The sequence below is a fragment of the Mastacembelus armatus genome, chromosome 12, assembly GCF_900324485.2.
Source record: "Mastacembelus armatus chromosome 12, fMasArm1.2, whole genome shotgun sequence".
In the NCBI taxonomy this organism is placed as follows: Eukaryota; Metazoa; Chordata; class Actinopteri; order Synbranchiformes; family Mastacembelidae; genus Mastacembelus; species Mastacembelus armatus.
Genome location: NC_046644.1, coordinates 3228395 through 3246709, shown reverse-complemented (window position 1 = coordinate 3246709; position 18315 = coordinate 3228395). Strand labels below are relative to the sequence as shown.

Here is an 18315-nt window from a genome sequence, read left to right as displayed (position 1 = left end):
CCTCCGATTGGTGTAATCGAGTGTCATTGCTGCCGACGTGAATAACAATTTTTCCATATTTCCGATTAGCCTTAGCCAGCAGCTTCAGATTTGACTCTGTCGCCCGCTCTGGCTCCAGGAAACATTTGACTATGGTCGCTGGTGTCTCTAGCTTCATGTTTCTGACTATGGAATGGCCAATTATCAGAGTCGGTTTCTCAGTGGGTGTGTCGCTGAGCGGGGAAAATCTGTTAGAAATGTGAACAGGCTGGTGGTGAGCCGTGGGCTTCTGCTTAGGAGTGTGTTTCCGTCTGATCGTCACCCAGGCTAATTCTCTGGGCTGCTCCGGAGCTGCCCTTGGACCGCTAACCGACCCTGAGCCTGAGCTCGGTGGCTCCACACCAGCTAACGGGGCTAGGCTAGCTGGCTTTTGTTCAAAGGTGCGGAGCCACGCTTCCAAATCAGTGATCCTCGCCTCCAAGGCTAACAGAACCTTACACTTATTACAGGTATCATTATCGCTAAAGGAGGCAGGGGAATAACTAAACAGGTGGCACACCGAGCAGGAAAGAGAGAGAGCGGGAGAAGCCATGTTACTAGCTAGCTAAGCTAACTGGTAGGCTAATGAACGCTAAGTCTGGGAATAGCAATAAATACCTGTAAAAATAGAAAAGTACTGGAATGTAGCGGTTAATGAATTGTTTAGAAAGTTTAGTTAGTTTTTAGGTGTGTTAGATTATGACTAATCTGTAGGCAAACTATACAACACACACAGCACGACACGCTTGCAATAGGAAGTGATTCACTTACCCAGAAACAGTTCCTGAGAGTTCCAGAGAGATGGTATAGTTTACCATTAAACCATATTTGGCTGAACTACAGTATGGCTTTGGAGAGACTCCTTTTAGAGTGGTCTAGTCAGAGCCCTGACCACCACCCCACATAGATGCTGTGGAATGACCAAGAGATCTTCAAACTAGGCTCCCTAAGAATATGGCTGAGTTGAATCAGTTCTGTAGGGGAAAAAGATTGAGATTAATAACTACCACAGGTGGTTTTCCATCATTTTGTATGTTTAATGGGTATATTGAATAACAACATGAAAGATCATGACTGTTTGTGGTTTATCAGCTTAGAAATGTTGTTTGTTGAAATTTATGACTTTGGTGAAGATCACATATAATGAGAAATTCGAGCAGAAAACCAGGAAATCACACATAGTGGCATTACTTTGTCAATAGTCTTGGTTACTGGTGGGACCAACTCCTTAATCTTTACTTTATTGTCACGGTGTACTCTGACTTGTACTGTTGTATTAAGCAAAAGAAAGTCTAAATATTTAACAGTAACTGCAAGAGCAGGCAAGTATGAGTACATTGTGCATCTTATATACGTTTATGTACATTTTCAGTTCCACATTTATGCAGTTTAGGACTAGAACACAGCATTAGTTGTCATGACCTTATCTTTGTAAATGTTGCATGTGTTTGGCAGCTGTAACATCATTGCATTATGTGATGTCTAACATAATGATCTTCATTAATGCGTTACCTGACTACAGGTCATCATTGCTAATCATCATGACTTAACACTGTCTTTCAGGTATTGTTGTTGTTGGGCTAAATCGACCAAAAGCAAAAAATGCCATCAGCAAAAATCTGGTCAAAATGGTATGTACTGCAGTCTACATTTTCTTTTATTTTTAAATAAGATGATTAAATTTGTGAATCTAACACAGGTTCAAATTCTGCTTCTCCAGGTTGCAAAAAGGCTAAGTGCTAATTTAAACTATAGCTAGGCGTAGGCCTCAACAGATACCAATGCAACACAGAGATTTATGGGTAATGGAGCCTTCACACACACACAGGAAAATTTCTGGGCAAGATCACAGCTGCCCGTTCATTATCAATAGAACCAAAGACACAACACTCAAAGGACAGCTATAGACCGGTGGCACTGCCATCACACGTAATGAAGACACTGGAGAGGCTGGACCTTGTCCATCTCCACCCTCTGGTGAGCTCATCTATGGATCTGCTTCCGCTTACCTACCAGTCTGACATCAGGGTGGATGACGCTGTCATTTGCATTCTAGACAGAGCTGTTTCTCATCTAGAGAAGCCGGGAAGCACTGTGACAATCATGTTCTTTGATTTCTTCAGTACCTTCAACATCAGTACATGGAGATGGACTTCCATCTTTCTAGGACTGTGTCTGACATGGTAGCTTGCAGTACAGGGCTCCCTGCAGTTATTTCACTGTTCATCCATCCATTATCTATACTTGCTTAATTCTATTTAGGGTCACAGGGATCTGCTGGAGCCTATCCCAGCTCTTTTTGGGTGAAAGGCAGGGGTACACCCTGGACAGGTCACCAGTCCATCACAGGGCCACATAGAGACAAACAACCTCACACACTCACAAACAACCTCACACACTCACACTCACTCCTATGGGCAATTTAGAGTCACCAATCAACCTGACATACATGTTTTTGGACTGTGGGAGGAAACCAGAGTACCTGGAGAAAACCCACACAAGCACAGGGAGAACATGCAAACTCCACACAGAAAGGTCCCTGCTGGGTTTTGAACTAGGAACCTTTTTGCTGGCACCATTCCTCTTCACTGTGTATACTTCATGTACAGCTCACTGACCGGTTTCCTGCAAAAATTTTGTGATGACTCTGCAATTGCTGGCCTCATTGCAGATGAGTATGCAAGGAGTACAGAGGACAGATCCAGAACTTTGTGTACTGGTGCCTGCATAATGTTCTCCAGATCACCAACACCACTAAAGATCCAGGGACAAGGACATTGAGAGAGTGGACTCTTATAAGTACATGGATGTTCACTTCAACAATAGACTGGACTGGTCAAATAACACAGATGCCCTTTATAAGAGAGGCCAGGTGCTGCCTGCTGAAGAGAATGAGTTATTTTGGAGTACAGGGAACACTCCTGAAGACCTTTTTTGACACAGTTGAGCCATCAGCCATTTTCTATTGAGTGGTCTGCTGGGGCAGCAACATCTTGACAGAGAGACAGAAAGAGATGGGACAAACTGATCAGGAGGGCCAGCTCTGTACTGGGAAGTCCCCTAAATCCAGTGCAGATCATGGGAGACAGGAGGTTGTTGGCCAAGTTCAAATCCCTCATCCCTCATCCCACTCTCACCCTATGCATGAGAATCTTGTAGCCCTGGGCAGCTTTGTCAGTGACAGACTGCTCCAACCCCAATGTGTGAAGTTCCGCTACCACAGGCCCTTCCTTCCTGCTGCTGTCAGACTGTTCCAGCACTGCTCCTTGTACACCCCCTGGCTAGTACCCCCCGGAACATTTTGAACATTTTGACCGGTCCTCACTTTTTTTTTTTTTTTTGACTCCTGTTTGAGGGTTAACATTTGGTTTTAGTGTTTAGGTTAGAAGTAGGGTTAGGTCAGGGTTAGGGTAAGGACTGAGGTTAGGCATTTATTTGTGAGTTCTGACTAAATTCATGACTGTAGACGCTTTTCAGTCCTGTTATATGTATTTTTGCCAAGGTGTTTATATGTATTGTACGAGAAGCCTAATTGAAGTTTAAGCATGATGCCTTAGCAGTGAATAGAAAGTGGTCAGTAGGTCTTAAAATACTCATGTTCCTGTGGTTGTAATGGTCTCATGTATTTTTATTTTTTTTAATCTCTCAAGATAATCAGATGTGAGCTTTTCTTGAAATATTCTCCAGTTGATCATTTTGTTTATGTTGTTAAGTTAGGTAATATAAAAAGAGTTTTGCATTTGCATTTTAGCATATTTTAAGAAATACTACTTATCGCATTTTTAAATACATTTTTTTGTCTTTCAGATGTCTGAGGCTATGCATGATATCAAGAATAACAACAAAGTGCGCAGTGTCATTTTATGCAGTATGGTTCCTGGAATCTTCTGTGCAGGTACACTCTCCTTTGTTGCGTTAGGTGTTTTTGAGTGTAAATCTTTCTGTTTGCAATTTCTTTTCATGTTTTGAGTTGTAGACATTTTGTCAATCCAATTTTAATGCTTTATTTACATGTATAATGCTTCATGTTGAAATTTTGAAAAAGTACTTTTCTGTAATGCCAAGCAGTTTTGGATCTAATGTAATAATTTCTATATTGATCTTTATACACAGAAACTATGATACTGAAGTTTTAGAAGATACCAGACTTTACTTACCACACTGTACTCTCTACTGCATGTTTTAGGAAACCAGACCTCTGCTTTTTTTTCTCTGTGTGCAGGTGCAGACTTGAAGGAAAGGGCCAAGATGCACCAGAATGAAGTAGCATCGTTTGTGTCCAAAGCAAGAGCCCTCATCACAGATCTAGGTAAAGACTAAAGTAAAGAATGACTTAATGCAGTGACTGTTCATGTCAATCATGATTGTACTGTATTTTTTATTTATTTTTCTGGAGTCTCTAAAAATGATAACCCTATTTTACATTATTATAATATATTTTATAACTATAAAATACCAGTCTAAATTAGATAATTGTAAATTGATGTGAAATTTACATATTTAATAATGAATTAAATGTATTTTGTTATTTTTGTTAATGTTTACTTTAGGCCATTTAATGGACAAGTAATTGCACGTTAACAAAAAATATTTTTTTGAGTTAAGAATTTTTTAATGGAGCTGCATGTCTTGTCCTGCTCAAATGAATGGCAGTATTTTTAGCAAGCTAAGAAAGGTAAGACAGATATTTGGTGACTTGAGATGTACAATATATGCACTGTATTTGCTCTGGTTGTGTGGCAGCTTGCATAAATGCCTTGTTGAGTCATTTCATTTTCATTTGAAAACCAGACCTGCGCAGTTGTCCAAACATTGCTTCCACAAGTCTCACCAATCATCACAGAAAATTAAATTAACTTTTTATGCACTAATTTGCTTGTGGTTCCTTCAAGGTACTTCACTTCAATTCAATTCAATTCAATTTTATTTGTATAGCGCCAAATCACAATACAAATCATCTCAAGGCACTTTACAAAAACTAAAACTAAAAACCCAACAAATCCCTTATGAGCAAGCACTTGGCGACAGTGGAGAGGAAAAACTCCCTTTAACGGAAGAAAAAACCTCCAGCAGAACCGGGCTCAGTTTGGGCGGCCATCTGCCTCGACCGGTTGGGGTGAGTGGATAGAGCAGAGAGAAAAGAACAGCAACAATAAACAACAAATAGACACTGCAGGTTGGTGGGGCCAGTAACTGCACATCAGTGATATACAGCTCCAGGACCAGGGACACCTGCAGAAGGTACAGAGAGAACAGAGAGAGAGGGAGAGAGCACAAACTAGGGGAGAGAGAGAGAGCACAAGGTTAGTGACATTCAATGGTGGAATATACATGAGATGGAAGGTTTTAAGTCTAGCCTTAAAAGTACAGAGAGTGTCTGCCTCCTGAACCCAGGCTGGGAGCTGGTTCCACAGGAGAGGAGCTTGATAACTAAAGGCTCTGCCTCCCATTCTGCTTTTGAGAACTCTGGGAACCACAAGTAGACCTGCACTCTGAGAGCGAAGTGGTCTATTGGGATAATATGGTACTATGAGGTCTTTAAGGTATGAAGGAGCTTGATCATGAAGGGATTTGTATGTGAGAAGAAGGATTTTAAATTCTATTCTATATTTTACAGGGAGCCAATGAAGAGAAGCCAATATAGGAGAAATATGATCTCTCTTGCTAGTTCCTGTCAGGACTCTGGCTGCGGCATTCTGGATTAATTGGAGGCTTTTTATGGAGATATTGGGACATCCAGATAGTAATGAGTTACAGTAATCTAGCCTTGAGGAAACAAATGCATTGACTAGTTTTTCAGCATCATTTTGAGACAGGATGTTCCTAATTTTGGAAATGTTGCGCAGGTGAAAGAATGCAGTTCTAGAGATTTGTTTTATGTGCGAGTTAAAGGACATGTCCTGGTCAAAAATACTTCACCATCATTATGTCATCACTACATCCATTAAGACCAAGTGGAACAGTAACTGGCTGACCTGCTGGCTTGCCAAGACCTGCTCAGCAATTTTACTAATATACTACAAAATTAAGTTTATGACTAACACAATCATCTAAGACCACACTGATAAAGGCAGGCTTCTTCCAATGTGTACTCCAAAATAAATCCTCTGTGTCACCAGCAGCTACCATGCCTGGGATCAACATGCCAAAATGATGTTCTGAGTTGGCATTTGTTTTGGGTACACTGTTTAACTACTCCAGCTCCTGAGCACAACTGCATCAGACAATTACATTTGGTTTAATCAACCACTCATCAGTTTACTTTTTTAGACGCTGCTGCCTAAGTCTGTCACTACAGTCAGTTTGGATTGCAAATCTGAAACCTGCACCACATGTAATTTTTCATGTTTTTTTTTGTACATCTTACTTCTCCCTCTCTTGACACAGAAGTTCAAACTTTGTGTGCAATTTTCTTTTATCTGCTTTTTTTTTTTTTTTTTTCAAATCCTCAATGATCTCAACATCCATAACAGCACCACATCCTCATGATCACAGATACCTGCTGTGTTGTGATTTCCTTTTGAACCAGTGCAGTCCTGTGTTTGTTTGGTATTTAAACATGGTATTTTCAAATGCCCTTGTCCCTTTGCTTTCATTTCCTCATCTTTAAATAAGCCCATGTCAAATATATCTTAACTCCCTGAAGATGCACACTTTCCTCATGGATAAGGTAATGACAGTTAATGTCAGTCATGCACCGATGGACTGGTGACCTGTCCAGGGTGTACCCCTGCCTAGCCCGAAGAGACCTGGGAGAGGCTCCAGCAGATCCCTGTGACCCTAAATAGGAATAAGCAAGTATAGATAATGGATGGATGGAAGGAATCTCAGTCAGGCTCTGTTCTCTGTAAGGAATATACATGGTTTTCTCATATTCTTCTATTTCAAACATAACTTTTTTTGGTTAGCAGACTTAAACTTCTTATTTCTTTCTTTAGACATGTCAAAGTTTATATCCATCCATTTGCAGTCCCTCAAAACAGTATTCCAAACACACTTACTCACTGCAGTGCAGACACACAAAAAGGAGGAACTTCTTCCAACAGTTTTCTCTGGGTCACAAATATGTTTTGTAATTTCTTTAGGTCATTGTTTTATATATTCAAAACAAAAAACTGCATGACCCCGGATGCAAATGTTCAAATAATGTGGTAAGATTTGTAACTGTGTAGTTTATGTACATAGACATGCATTTTATGTCTCTTGATTGGTACCTTGTTGTTTGTGAATTTACAGGTAACCTGCCAATACCAACAATTGCCGCAATTGATGGAGCTGCCTTAGGAGGAGGCTTGGAAATGGCTCTTGCCTGTGACATCAGAATTGCCTGTAAGACTCAGTGGCCTTAATTTTCGGGTACTATGCTGCTTACCATGCTAGTTTATCCTCATTTGTTAATGTGCACTCAGCAGGTATGAATGTGACTTTTGGTTGCTCTTTTTTTTTGTTGCCTGATCCTAACCAAGTAGTTTGAAAGCCTAAATGCAAGAATGTCAGCAAAGCTGGAACACTTTTGTCATTGTTTAGTAAAAACAACTATTAAAGTAAAAAACAATGAAATGCTGTTTAGCAGCTCTTTGGTTTAGCAGCATAAAAGCAACAAAACAAATCTATACAAAAGATATATAAAAGAAAATATGTGTATAAAAAGAGCACACAAAGCACACTGGAATGAATGAATGATATAAATAGTAAATGGAAAAACATTACAGTAATGAGATGAGAAATGTGGCAGAGATAAAATAAGCAGTACAAATTAATTTAAACTGAGTGGTGAATAGATGGGGGTATTGCACATTAGTGTTTGCGGGAGGGGCTGGGTGGTGTGATGGATTTTACTTGAGGGTAGAAGCTGTTTTTCAGTGTATTGGTCCTGGATTTGATGAGTCTATCTTTTCCCAGAGGGCAGTGGGGTGTACAAACTATATCCAGGGTGGTCCTTGGAAATGTAGCTGGCTTTTTTTGGGCGGGGGTGTCAGCCAGTGTAAATGTCTCTGAGGAGAGGTAGTGATGAGCCTATGGTCCGCTCTGCTGCCCTCACCACCCGCTGCAGGTCCCTTATGTTCTTCTCTGTGCAGCTGCTGAACCACACAGTGCCACAGTAGGTCAGGATTCTTTCTATCGCTGACCTGTAGAAGTTTATGAGGAGATGCTGATGGAGGTGAGCGCTCACTTTTCTTCCTGAGGAAATGGTCTCTGTTGGGCTTTCCGAGAGATTATAGATGTGATGAGAGTGGATGATGTGATATTTCCCATCCTGACATTCTGGGGTCTGTTGCTCAGTAAGTCCAGGATCCAGCAACACAGTGAACTATCTAGTCACAGGTTTGTGGGGGATTATTGTATCACAACCTGAACTGAAATCCACAAACAGTATTCTTACATAGGTGTTCTTCTTGTCCAGGTGTGAAATTGAACTGATCATTGCATCCTCTGTTGACCCATTTGCCTGGTGTGCAAACTGGTGTTGATCATTCAGGGATTGCAGCTTTGATGAGGAAGAGTCTCTCAAAGCATTTGGCTAGAGCAACCAGGCAATAGTCATTTAAACAGTTCACTGTTCTTTTCTTTGGTACTGGGATTATGGTGGCTGATTTAAGTCATATTGGGACTGCAGAAACAAGAGGTTGAAAATGGTGGTAAATATCTCCGATAGTTGTTCTGCACAGGCCTTGAGGATCGTTCCTGGGACATCGTCTGGGCCAGCTGCTTTTCCTGCATTGACACTGTGAAGAGTAGGTCTGACCTAGTTCTGCTGCAGTTTAAGCGGGATATAGTCTTGTTCTGATGTGAGAAAAGTGCTGTCCGCATTGTTCTGGCAATCAAAACGTGAAGAAGCTGTTGAGGGTGTCCGGGAGTGTTTTGTCTGAGGTGTCTGTGACCATGTAGTTCTCTCTGTACCCAGTAAATGTCTTTATCCCCTGCCACATGTATCTGGAGTGTTTCTGCTAAAGTGTTCCTCAATGCACAAGTCTTTCTACATCTGGCTTTTGTTGTTTACTCTGTTCAAAAATATGCACAAAACTGGTGATAACACCATGTATTCTCATATTTTTAAAACAAAAAAGACAACAGTCATTATATACTCTACCGCATGTGTCATATCCTTCGTTTCTCTGATTTGTTTATTCTGCATCTATTGGCCCCTTGGAATTTGATCGCAGCTGAAGAGATTCCAGACTAATTTTTCATATAGAATAGAAAACGTTAGTCTGGCTGGCCAGGCTAGACTGAAGTACCCCACATTTCAACTTAAAAACAGTACCACTACTTTAAGATTCTTCAGTTTTTAACAATTTAATATGATAATGCTGTTGTACAGGGGTGCACTTAGTTTTTAGTGTTTTCCTGCATATTAACAGGCAAAACCATTTATCTGTGTTAAAATTGTCTTTCAACAACATTGACATACAATCATTTTCTGGAGCCTTACCTGAATCTTATTATTATATCTTATTACTTATCTAACCCCAACTTCAACCAAATTCTAACCCTGTCATCACCATTAAACATAATGTTTGACATGGCGAGGACCAGCATGTGTACTGCAACAACACCTCATCTCCATTATGAAGGCAGAGCCCATGTAATGTCCATTTGTAAACAGGTTTTGGTGCCCACAAGTAAGTTAGTCCAGACTAAAATGAAAACACCTTTTGTTTGAGCTACTCCATAGGATATCGCATGTGACAAGGAAGTGAACTCTTCGTCGCTGTCCGGAACTATTCAAAATGCTTCTTCACCCGCATAATATGCCATCGTCTGAATGCGCAGAAAAAGTGAGTAAATTCTGTGATGAAGCTTGACGTTTTATGTCATTTCTTGGGGGCGTGTACAGAACTACCTGGCTCACCTCAGATTATTTCCATATGAACAGTGTGCTCAGTGCGAGGCAGTATCCCATTAGATATAATAAGGTGAGACAGGAGAAACTGTACCACTCCTTACTTTCATACGGATTACATAAAAAGAGATTATTTGTTTTCGACTTGAATTGTTTCATTTAAAAGAAGACATTTCAAGCTTTCAATGCATGTATTTCTCATTTCTTTGAGGCAAGTAGTCGCTGAGATTCAGGTTGTTTTATTTATGTGAAGAGACGTGACAGACAGAGAAGACAGAGAGCGCACCCTGTCTGCTTTCTTTATTTTACAAAACATTTTGTTATGAGTGTATACAAATAAAATTAGACCCTTTACAGATTTGAATGATATATTGCTCTTATCCGTACGATCAAAACTGACAGAGTAATTTAAATTCGTTTCAGCGTTATCAGGAGAAGATGCCACAAAACGCGCCGACACGTTCATCGACCGCTGAGGGTTAACACTGAAATGTGGTAAAACGTCTGATGTTCCACTTACTTGGTGTGAGGTTCATTTTGACAGCATAATAGCCTGAAGGCAGTCGTCTCCCACTAAAAACATGTTAATTTAACATTTGTTGGGTAAGTTACGTCCAGTATGTGATACATTATATATTACTAGCTACTGTCATTTGAAAGTAATTACCATATTTTCTGTGCTATAAGTCACACTGGAGTATAAGTTACTTTAAGCAAAAACAACCTTGTTAAACAGAAAAAAAACATAAGTCTCTTCAGTGTATAAGTTGCATTTCTAATTATACTAATTATAGTCTAAATTAGCCTATGAAGAACGTAGGCTAGAGATAACAACAAGCAGAGGTGCATTGCAATGTTCATTCATCCGTGTCAAGTAATGGTAAACAACTGCTGCAACATTGGGGTGGGGAGAGATGAAGCATCGCCTCCTGCTCTCTCAGGTTGTCTGAATGTCCAAACTGTCAGGTTGTCCAAACTTTGTTAAAGGTCATACTTTAACTGCACTTTGAAGTCTGCAGTATAGCTCTTTCAGCATTTTTTTCAGCATTTTTACTTGTGTTACACTAGGAGTTAGAGTTTAGCATGAACATAAAACTTTTTTACTTATTCAGTGGTACAATATTATCATCATTTGAGTAAAGAGTGTCATCTAACGCTAGTGACTACTCGGCAAAATATACACGTATAAGTACAGTAGATTCACCGTAAAAGTCACCGGGCAAGCCAGAAGAGTAGAAAAAGTGTAACTTATAGTCCGGAAAATAAGGTAGTTACATTACAGTGTTATTCTCTCTGAATTGTCATGTTATGTGTCATGCTTTTTGTCAATGTAGAGTTCCCTTGGTGTCGCACATAGATTGCATTTGCCTATAACATTCTTGACCTCTTTTTGACAAACTGACTCCTCCTTACTCCTTGGCAGTTTATGAGGCTGGGAAAGCATGTCTCTGACTCCTGGAGCATCAGCAATGGATCCTCCCGAGACTGTGTCCTTTCTCCTCTGTTGTTCTCCCTGTACACCAATGGCTGCACATTTAGTCACCAGTCTGTCAGACTCCTGAAGTTTTCAGATACCACCACTCTCATCGGCCTCATCTCTGATGGGGATGAGTCGGCCTACAGGAGTGAGATGGACTGTCTGGTGTCATGGTGCAGCATGAACAACCTGAAGCTCAACTCTCTTAAGACAGTGGAGATGATAGTGGATTTCAGGAAGGACCCAGGTCCCCTCCCCCCGTCATCCTCTGTGACACTCCGGTGACCTCTGTCGAGTCCTTCCGCTTCCTGGGCACCACCAGAAGAACATCAGCTCCCTCACCAATTAGGCTCAGCAGAGGATGTGCTTCTTGCAGCAGCTGAAGTTTCACCCCCCTTCAAATGATGTTGGTGTGTCTCCAGGACCCGGAGACACACAGCCAAGATCAGAGCCTAACCCTCTCATCCCAGACATGAACTCTTTCCCTCCCCTCTGACAAGAGGCTCTGGTCCATGAGGACCAGGACCACACGGCACAAGAATAGTTTCTTCCCCAATGCAGGCAGCCTGCTGAACAGTACCCCAATTACCCCCAAAAGACCGCCCCACCCAAACAGGCAGTCACTTTCACTCACACCTTCCAAATTGCTCTACTTTTCATGCAAACTCACTTTTCTGTATATAGTATATATTTTATTTTATTCTATACTAGTTTACTCTAAAATTGTGTGTGTACTTCATATCTGTATATATGTTTGCACCAGACAACGAGGGAAATTCCTAGTGTTTTGCTCTACCTGGAAATAAAACTTATTTGGATTCTTATTAAAATGCAGTTTTTGTATATTGCATTAAGGACTGTAATGGTATAATATTATGAAAATTTTATTAGTTCTATGTTCTATTACTGTGTTACAGCAAAAAAGTAATATTACTGTAACAGCGTTGCTTTTGTGATGTGTTACTCCCAACACTGTTTAACAGTGTAAAAATATGTGGACAATGCAGTATATGCTATTATCTTAACTCATATGCTAATTCAACTCTATAGTCTATAATAGTGGCACTGAATATCTTATTAGATTAGATTAAACTTTGCCATTGCACATGTTACAGCACAAGGCAACAGGAGTTGTCATCTAACCAGAAGTGCATAAGTACCAGTGCAGAATATTTACATATATATACAGGATATCGTCAGCCTGGTAGGATGAATATAATATGATGAATGGAACGTGCAAATGGTTATGAATTGTGTGTGTATATATAATATATAGATATATATACACACAGCTGGACAAAATTGTTGAACCCGTTCCATTAAAGAAAAAAAAAAAACGGCAATGTTTGCTGAAATAACTTAAACAAAAGTAATAAATGAAAACTGAAAATTAAGTAATAAAAATCAGAATCTATAATTTAAAAAAAAAATTATTTCAAACTAATGAAACTGGCCTGAACAAAAATGTTGTTACCCCTTAAAAAGATTGAAAAGAGTTTGACCATAGGGACATGTTAAACTAAAGTGTACCCTGTCATTAGCGTCATAAGTGTCTTCAAATGTGTAATCAGTCAGTCTGCCTATTTAAAGGCTGAAAAGTAGTCACTGTGCTGTTTGGTATCATGAAGTGTACCACACTGAACATGGATCACAGAAAGCTTAGGGGAGAGTTGTCTGAGGAGATTAGAAAGAAAGCATAATGTTCCTGTGACTACATGTGTTTTTTCTAGCTGTTGAATCTGCTCAGCTTGCCTCTTTCTTGGGCATAACGGGGTATTACATGAAGTTAATGCATCAATAATCAGCCGTAACAGCCTCTTTACAGCAGCTGCAAAGGAAAGGTGAACCATGGGTGTGGTATCAAGATTGCTGCGAAGTGGTGCAAATCCTCAAAGCTTAACTCACCTCACCTCCAGTACTAACACATATTGATATATCCAACCACACCCATTAGGCCACAGTTGTGGTAGTAGTGTGGAAGTTAAGAAAAGTAAAGTGAGTTGTTGCACACAATCCCACCGGCAATACGTGTTTTATATATAACAGAAGGTACATCGAGTGTCAGATCGCACCATCAGTTTGAGCCAAAGTGGACTTAATGGGAGAAGACCAAGGAGGAAATTAAATCATAAAAAAGCAAGACTGGAATTTGCCAAAATGCGTATTGACAAGCTGCAAAGCTTCTGGGAGAATGTCCTTTGAACAAATGAGACAAAACTGGAGCTTTTTGACAAGTCACATCAGCTATATGTTTATAGATGCAAAAATGAACCATACAAAGCAAAGACCAGTGTACCTACTGTGAAACATGGAGGAGGCTCAGTTATCTTCCGGGGCTGCTTTGCTGTGTCTGACACAGGGTGTCTTGAATCTGTGCCGGGTACAATGAAATCTCAAGCCTATGAAGGCATTCTGGAGCGAGATGTGCTGCCCAGTGTCAGAAAGCTTGGTCGCAGTCGCAGGTTATGGGTCCTCTAACAGGATAATGAGCCAAAACACACAACTAAAACCACCCAAGAATGGCTAAGAACAAAATATTGGACTATTCTGAAGTGGCCTTCTATGAGCCCTGGTCTAAATCATACTGAACATCCGTGGAAAGAGCGTAGAAATCAGAAAAGCTTTATTGTCATTGTAACATGCCGCTGTATGTTTACAGTGAGATTATGGACACTATTCTGCTTGGTGCAGCAAACACAATCACACACTACAGTCATCAATAATAGTACTTAGAGAAGAGAAAAAAAAAGACTTATTGTACTTTAAGAGAGTTTGGCTATTGCACTTACATATTGTATTTAGAAGTGTTGCATAGCTAGCTACCTGAAATATTGCACAGTACAGATACCTGAGACCGCCTAGAGGTTGTTATGTGTGCTGAGCAGCCTGATGACCCATGGATAAAAACTGTTTTTCAGTCTGTGTTTGTTTTGCTTTTTATGCTCCTGCAACGTTTCCCATAGGACAGCAGACTTCAGAGGTGATGGCCCGGGTGGTAGTTATCATGGATGATCTTCCTCGCTCTGGAGAGGGATCAGGAAATGCCAATGTCCTCAGGGGAGGCAAGGGAGTGCCCAATCATTTTCTCTACTGCCCTTACCACCCCCTTAAACATGCACTCTGGAAAAGGCACCTTTCAAACCTGAGACAGCTGGAACTGGAACTCATAAGGAGTGGGCCAAAATACCTGTTGACAGGTGCAGAAGTCTCATTGAGAGTTACAGAAATCGCTTGATTACAGTGACTGACTCAAAAGATTTTGCAACAAAATATTAAGTGTACCATAATTTTTGTCCAGGCCAGTTTCATTAGTTTGTTTTTAAAATTCTTCTGTTGAACCATAATTCAAAAGCAATGTCTGATTTTCATTAGTCAATTTTCAGTAACTTTTTATTTAAATACTTTTTATTTTAATACTTTTGTCAGTTTTCAAGTTATTTCAGTGACCATTGGGTTTTTCTTTTTTTTAACCCTCGAATGAACGCACCGGCATGTTTTGTGGCATCTTCTCCTGATAACGCCGAAACGAACTTAAATTACTCCGACAGTTTTGATCGTACAGACAAGAGCAATATATCGTTGAAATCTGTAAAGGGTCTAGTTTTATTTGTATACACTCATAATAACAACAAAACACTGTGCTTTTGGAAAATAAAGAAAGCAGACAGGGTGCACTCTCTGACACCTCTCTTCACAGACACGTAAACAAAACAACCTGAATCTCAGCAAATACTTGCCTCAAAGACATGAAACATATATGTATAGAAAGCTTGAAATGTCTTCTTTTTCTCCGTGTTTGGATGATGGCACGCTACTTGGTGAAGAAGCACTTCGTATTTTCCACACTGCAACGAAGAGTTTACTTTGTCCTCAGAGAAAAAATGTGACTCAGATGACGAAAGTTTGCATCTGCATTGCATTGCATTAATTCCCTCTTAGCCACATTCTTGACTTGAAAGGCTCATTGTGCAGCTCATTGTGTGGGTCCTTGTCTTCTCAGGTGAATCACATGACTATTAATGGTCAGGCATACCTTCCTGCATATGTCTTTTCATACTCATCAAACCATTCAGTGGCCTCATGTTCTATTTATGGGGCCTTGTTATCCTGTAAGAGACCACTCCTGTCAGGATAGAAATGTTTCATCACAGGATAAAGGGGATCACTTGGATTAATAAAGCTTTAGGTATTAATAAAGTTTACTTCATTTCTCATGTCAAGTGGACAAGTGGACCCAAGCCATGCCAGCAGAATTACTCCACATCATAACAACCCAGCAGACCCCTCTGGCTGTAGGGGTGAAAGCATTAATGTTTTTCCATAAATCTGTGACCTTTCTGCACATATGTAGTCACTTAAAACTGTTTTCATGTGGGAGATGGCATGCATTAGGGCTGCCTTGATGCAGTATAACTGTTTAATGACTGTAGATTGATATGTTTCTGGATCTTAAAAGCCTTACCAATGTCCAGAAATTAGTATATTCCAGCAGAAAATAGGATTAAATGTTTTTTGTTGAGTGTTATTGACTGTCTAGTCAATAGCTAAAACTACCTTAATTCTAAATGATTTTGGCCTCTGTAAGTACAAAGTGGAGTTAATATATTAAAAATAATAATTAAAAAGTAGTTGTTTCTGGTGGTTTTATTTATCTGTAAATAGTAATGCTGTTCTCTGATCTCTCCAGCAACAACTGCAAAACTGGGACTAGTTGAGACAAAACTTGCAATTATTCCTGGAGCAGGTAAGTTGGATTTTTTAAAATTATTATTATTCCTTAATTTCTCTCTCTCAGCATGAAAACGTTCAGTTGTAGCCTGGGGTGTTTTAGAAACTGAAATGATCAGTCATAAATCATGATTGCATTGGTCTAAACATTTTGTTAGACGTGTGTGAAGCCATAGCCAAGTCTAACCAGGAAATTCCAACTACACCATTACACCATGTACCTGTTATTGGTGATACTTTTGAGGGTATTTAGATTGTGTTGGACCATTTCCTTCTCTTAAGTCTGGTTGATATATGTGTTGACCATCATGTGTGCAACTACTCAGTTTCCAGAGCCCATTCCATTCATAGAAGAAGGCTAGTCTGCTAGCTCTTTCACAAAGCCTTTGTTTTTTCAGGAGACACAGTATAGGTGTTCTTTCCACTTGTCAGATCTTTACAGACTCAATATAATGGATCGTATGTGATTGAACAGCAAGCTAGTAAGTGTGCCTGTAGTTTGACAGGAAACAGACCATGTTGAAATTTGACAAAGTTCAACCTGTTGCTGTGCTGACTACTGTGTATTTGAAAGATGTTGGAAGAACTAGACATTTCTCAGTGTAGGGTACCAACTTTTTAAATATTGGCTAATTTAGATGCTGATCTGTTATATAGATCCTTCAGAGTGTTCTGACACCATTGAAATTATGCACCAGCACCCTGTACTTTTTTTTAATGTGTTTTTTACTTTCACAAATACTCTACAGCATACAGTGGGTACGGAAAGTATTCAAACCCCTTTAAATTTTTCACTCTTTGTGTCATTGCAGCCATTTGCCAAAATCAAAAAAGTTCATTTTATTTCTCATTAATGTACACTCAGCACCCCATCTTGACAGAAAAAAACAGAAATGTAGAAATTTTTGCAAATTTATTAAAAAAGAAAAACTGAAGGGTTACCGCTTACATTATTTATTCTAAATAATCATATAATGGTGAACATGAACATTTAGAAAACACAAAAGTCAAAGAAATTCCTTGTTCATTTGTCCTAGCCCTGCCATCAGACACTGATATCTTAAAATAAGTGTGTTTTGTACTCTGAGTTTTTCTTTCTTTAATGGAAGGGTACCAACAATTTTGTCCATGTGTGTATAGATAGCATGGTGAGAAAAGAGTTGGGATGTACCAAGTTCCATCCAGGTTTCTCTCCTCCTCTCTGCAGGTGGTACACAGCGTCTCCCGAGGGTGATTGGCATCTCTCTTGCTAAGGAGCTTATCTTTGCTGCCCGAGTGTTAGATGGAACAGAGGCATTTCGTGTGGGTCTTGTCAGTCATGCTGTTGAGCAGAATAAGAGTGGAGATGCTGCGTACCTGCGGGCTCTAGAGCTCGCCCGTGAAATCAACTCTCAGGTAACATCTTGCTAACCTGCAGACATCATCCATCATCATACGATTCGGAAGCAGAGCATTTTATATCATACAGCAATTTTGAAACTTGTAACCTTCACTCTAAATTTTGGCTCCACAGGGTCCAATTGCAGTAAGGATGGCAAAACTGGCAATCAACCAGGGGATGGAGGTAAGTTTTATAGTTACTGCTATCACAATATTTTATTATTTCTTTGGCTCAGCCAGCTTTCAATTGTGTTTCAATCTACAAACTTCTTAACATCTTCTTTATGTGTTTTGGAGTGTCTTGTCTACTGGACAGTGATGGCATTACATACCTCATCCAAGGCTTGATCTACTAAAAAGAATTCCTTGATTAGTTGTCAGAAGGGCCAGTAAGATGGAAGAAAAATAGACGTTAATCCAAATGAGTCACAAATCAGTTTAACCAGTTGTCTCAGATGATAAAAAGCGATCTTTCATTTATTTGAAGCACATTGAATTGATTCATATCATTTTCCACTTTGCACTTTTTGCTGTTTTAAAAAATTAAGTCAAAGAATGTGCAAAAAAATGATTAATCCATCAGTTTTCACCTCCACTATCTGCTCCCACAGAAGTGCTTTAGAGCAAAACAATCTTTATGTGTTTAGAAGATGCTGATTATTCTCGTGTGATGGCATGGCTGAGCCAACTTTAAATATTAGAATATTTAAATATAGTTGCTTCCAGGCTGGAGATCTTTATTGTTATCTAACAGATAAACGTAAGCTGCAGTAACATACTGCATCTTAGTATTGCTACTTGGAGAGTAGTCACATATGAGGAGACAATTCAAATTGGGACATTTGAGGTGTATTGTGACGATTGTTAT

At 39.7% G+C, this 18315-nt stretch overlaps 1 protein-coding gene across 3 annotated transcripts in view; it reads left to right on the top strand.

Annotated features, from left to right (window-relative positions):
* The window catches only part of auh (AU RNA binding protein/enoyl-CoA hydratase), a 36865-nt gene that overhangs the window by 9371 nt on the left and 9179 nt on the right, over window positions 1–18315 (top strand). For 2 of the 3 annotated variants that reach the window (XM_026297614.1, XM_026297615.1), the window contains 7 exons: window positions 1582–1649; window positions 3826–3913; window positions 4241–4327; window positions 7255–7347; window positions 16027–16083; window positions 17275–17462; window positions 17581–17631. In XM_026297614.1, coding sequence (XP_026153399.1) covers window positions 1582–1649; window positions 3826–3913; window positions 4241–4327; window positions 7255–7347; window positions 16027–16083; window positions 17275–17462; window positions 17581–17631 — 632 coding nt within the window. The remainder of the gene's footprint in view (window positions 1–1581; window positions 1650–3825; window positions 3914–4240; window positions 4328–7254; window positions 7348–16026; window positions 16084–17274; window positions 17463–17580; window positions 17632–18315) is intronic. The other variant, XM_026297617.1, reaches the window with a different exon arrangement.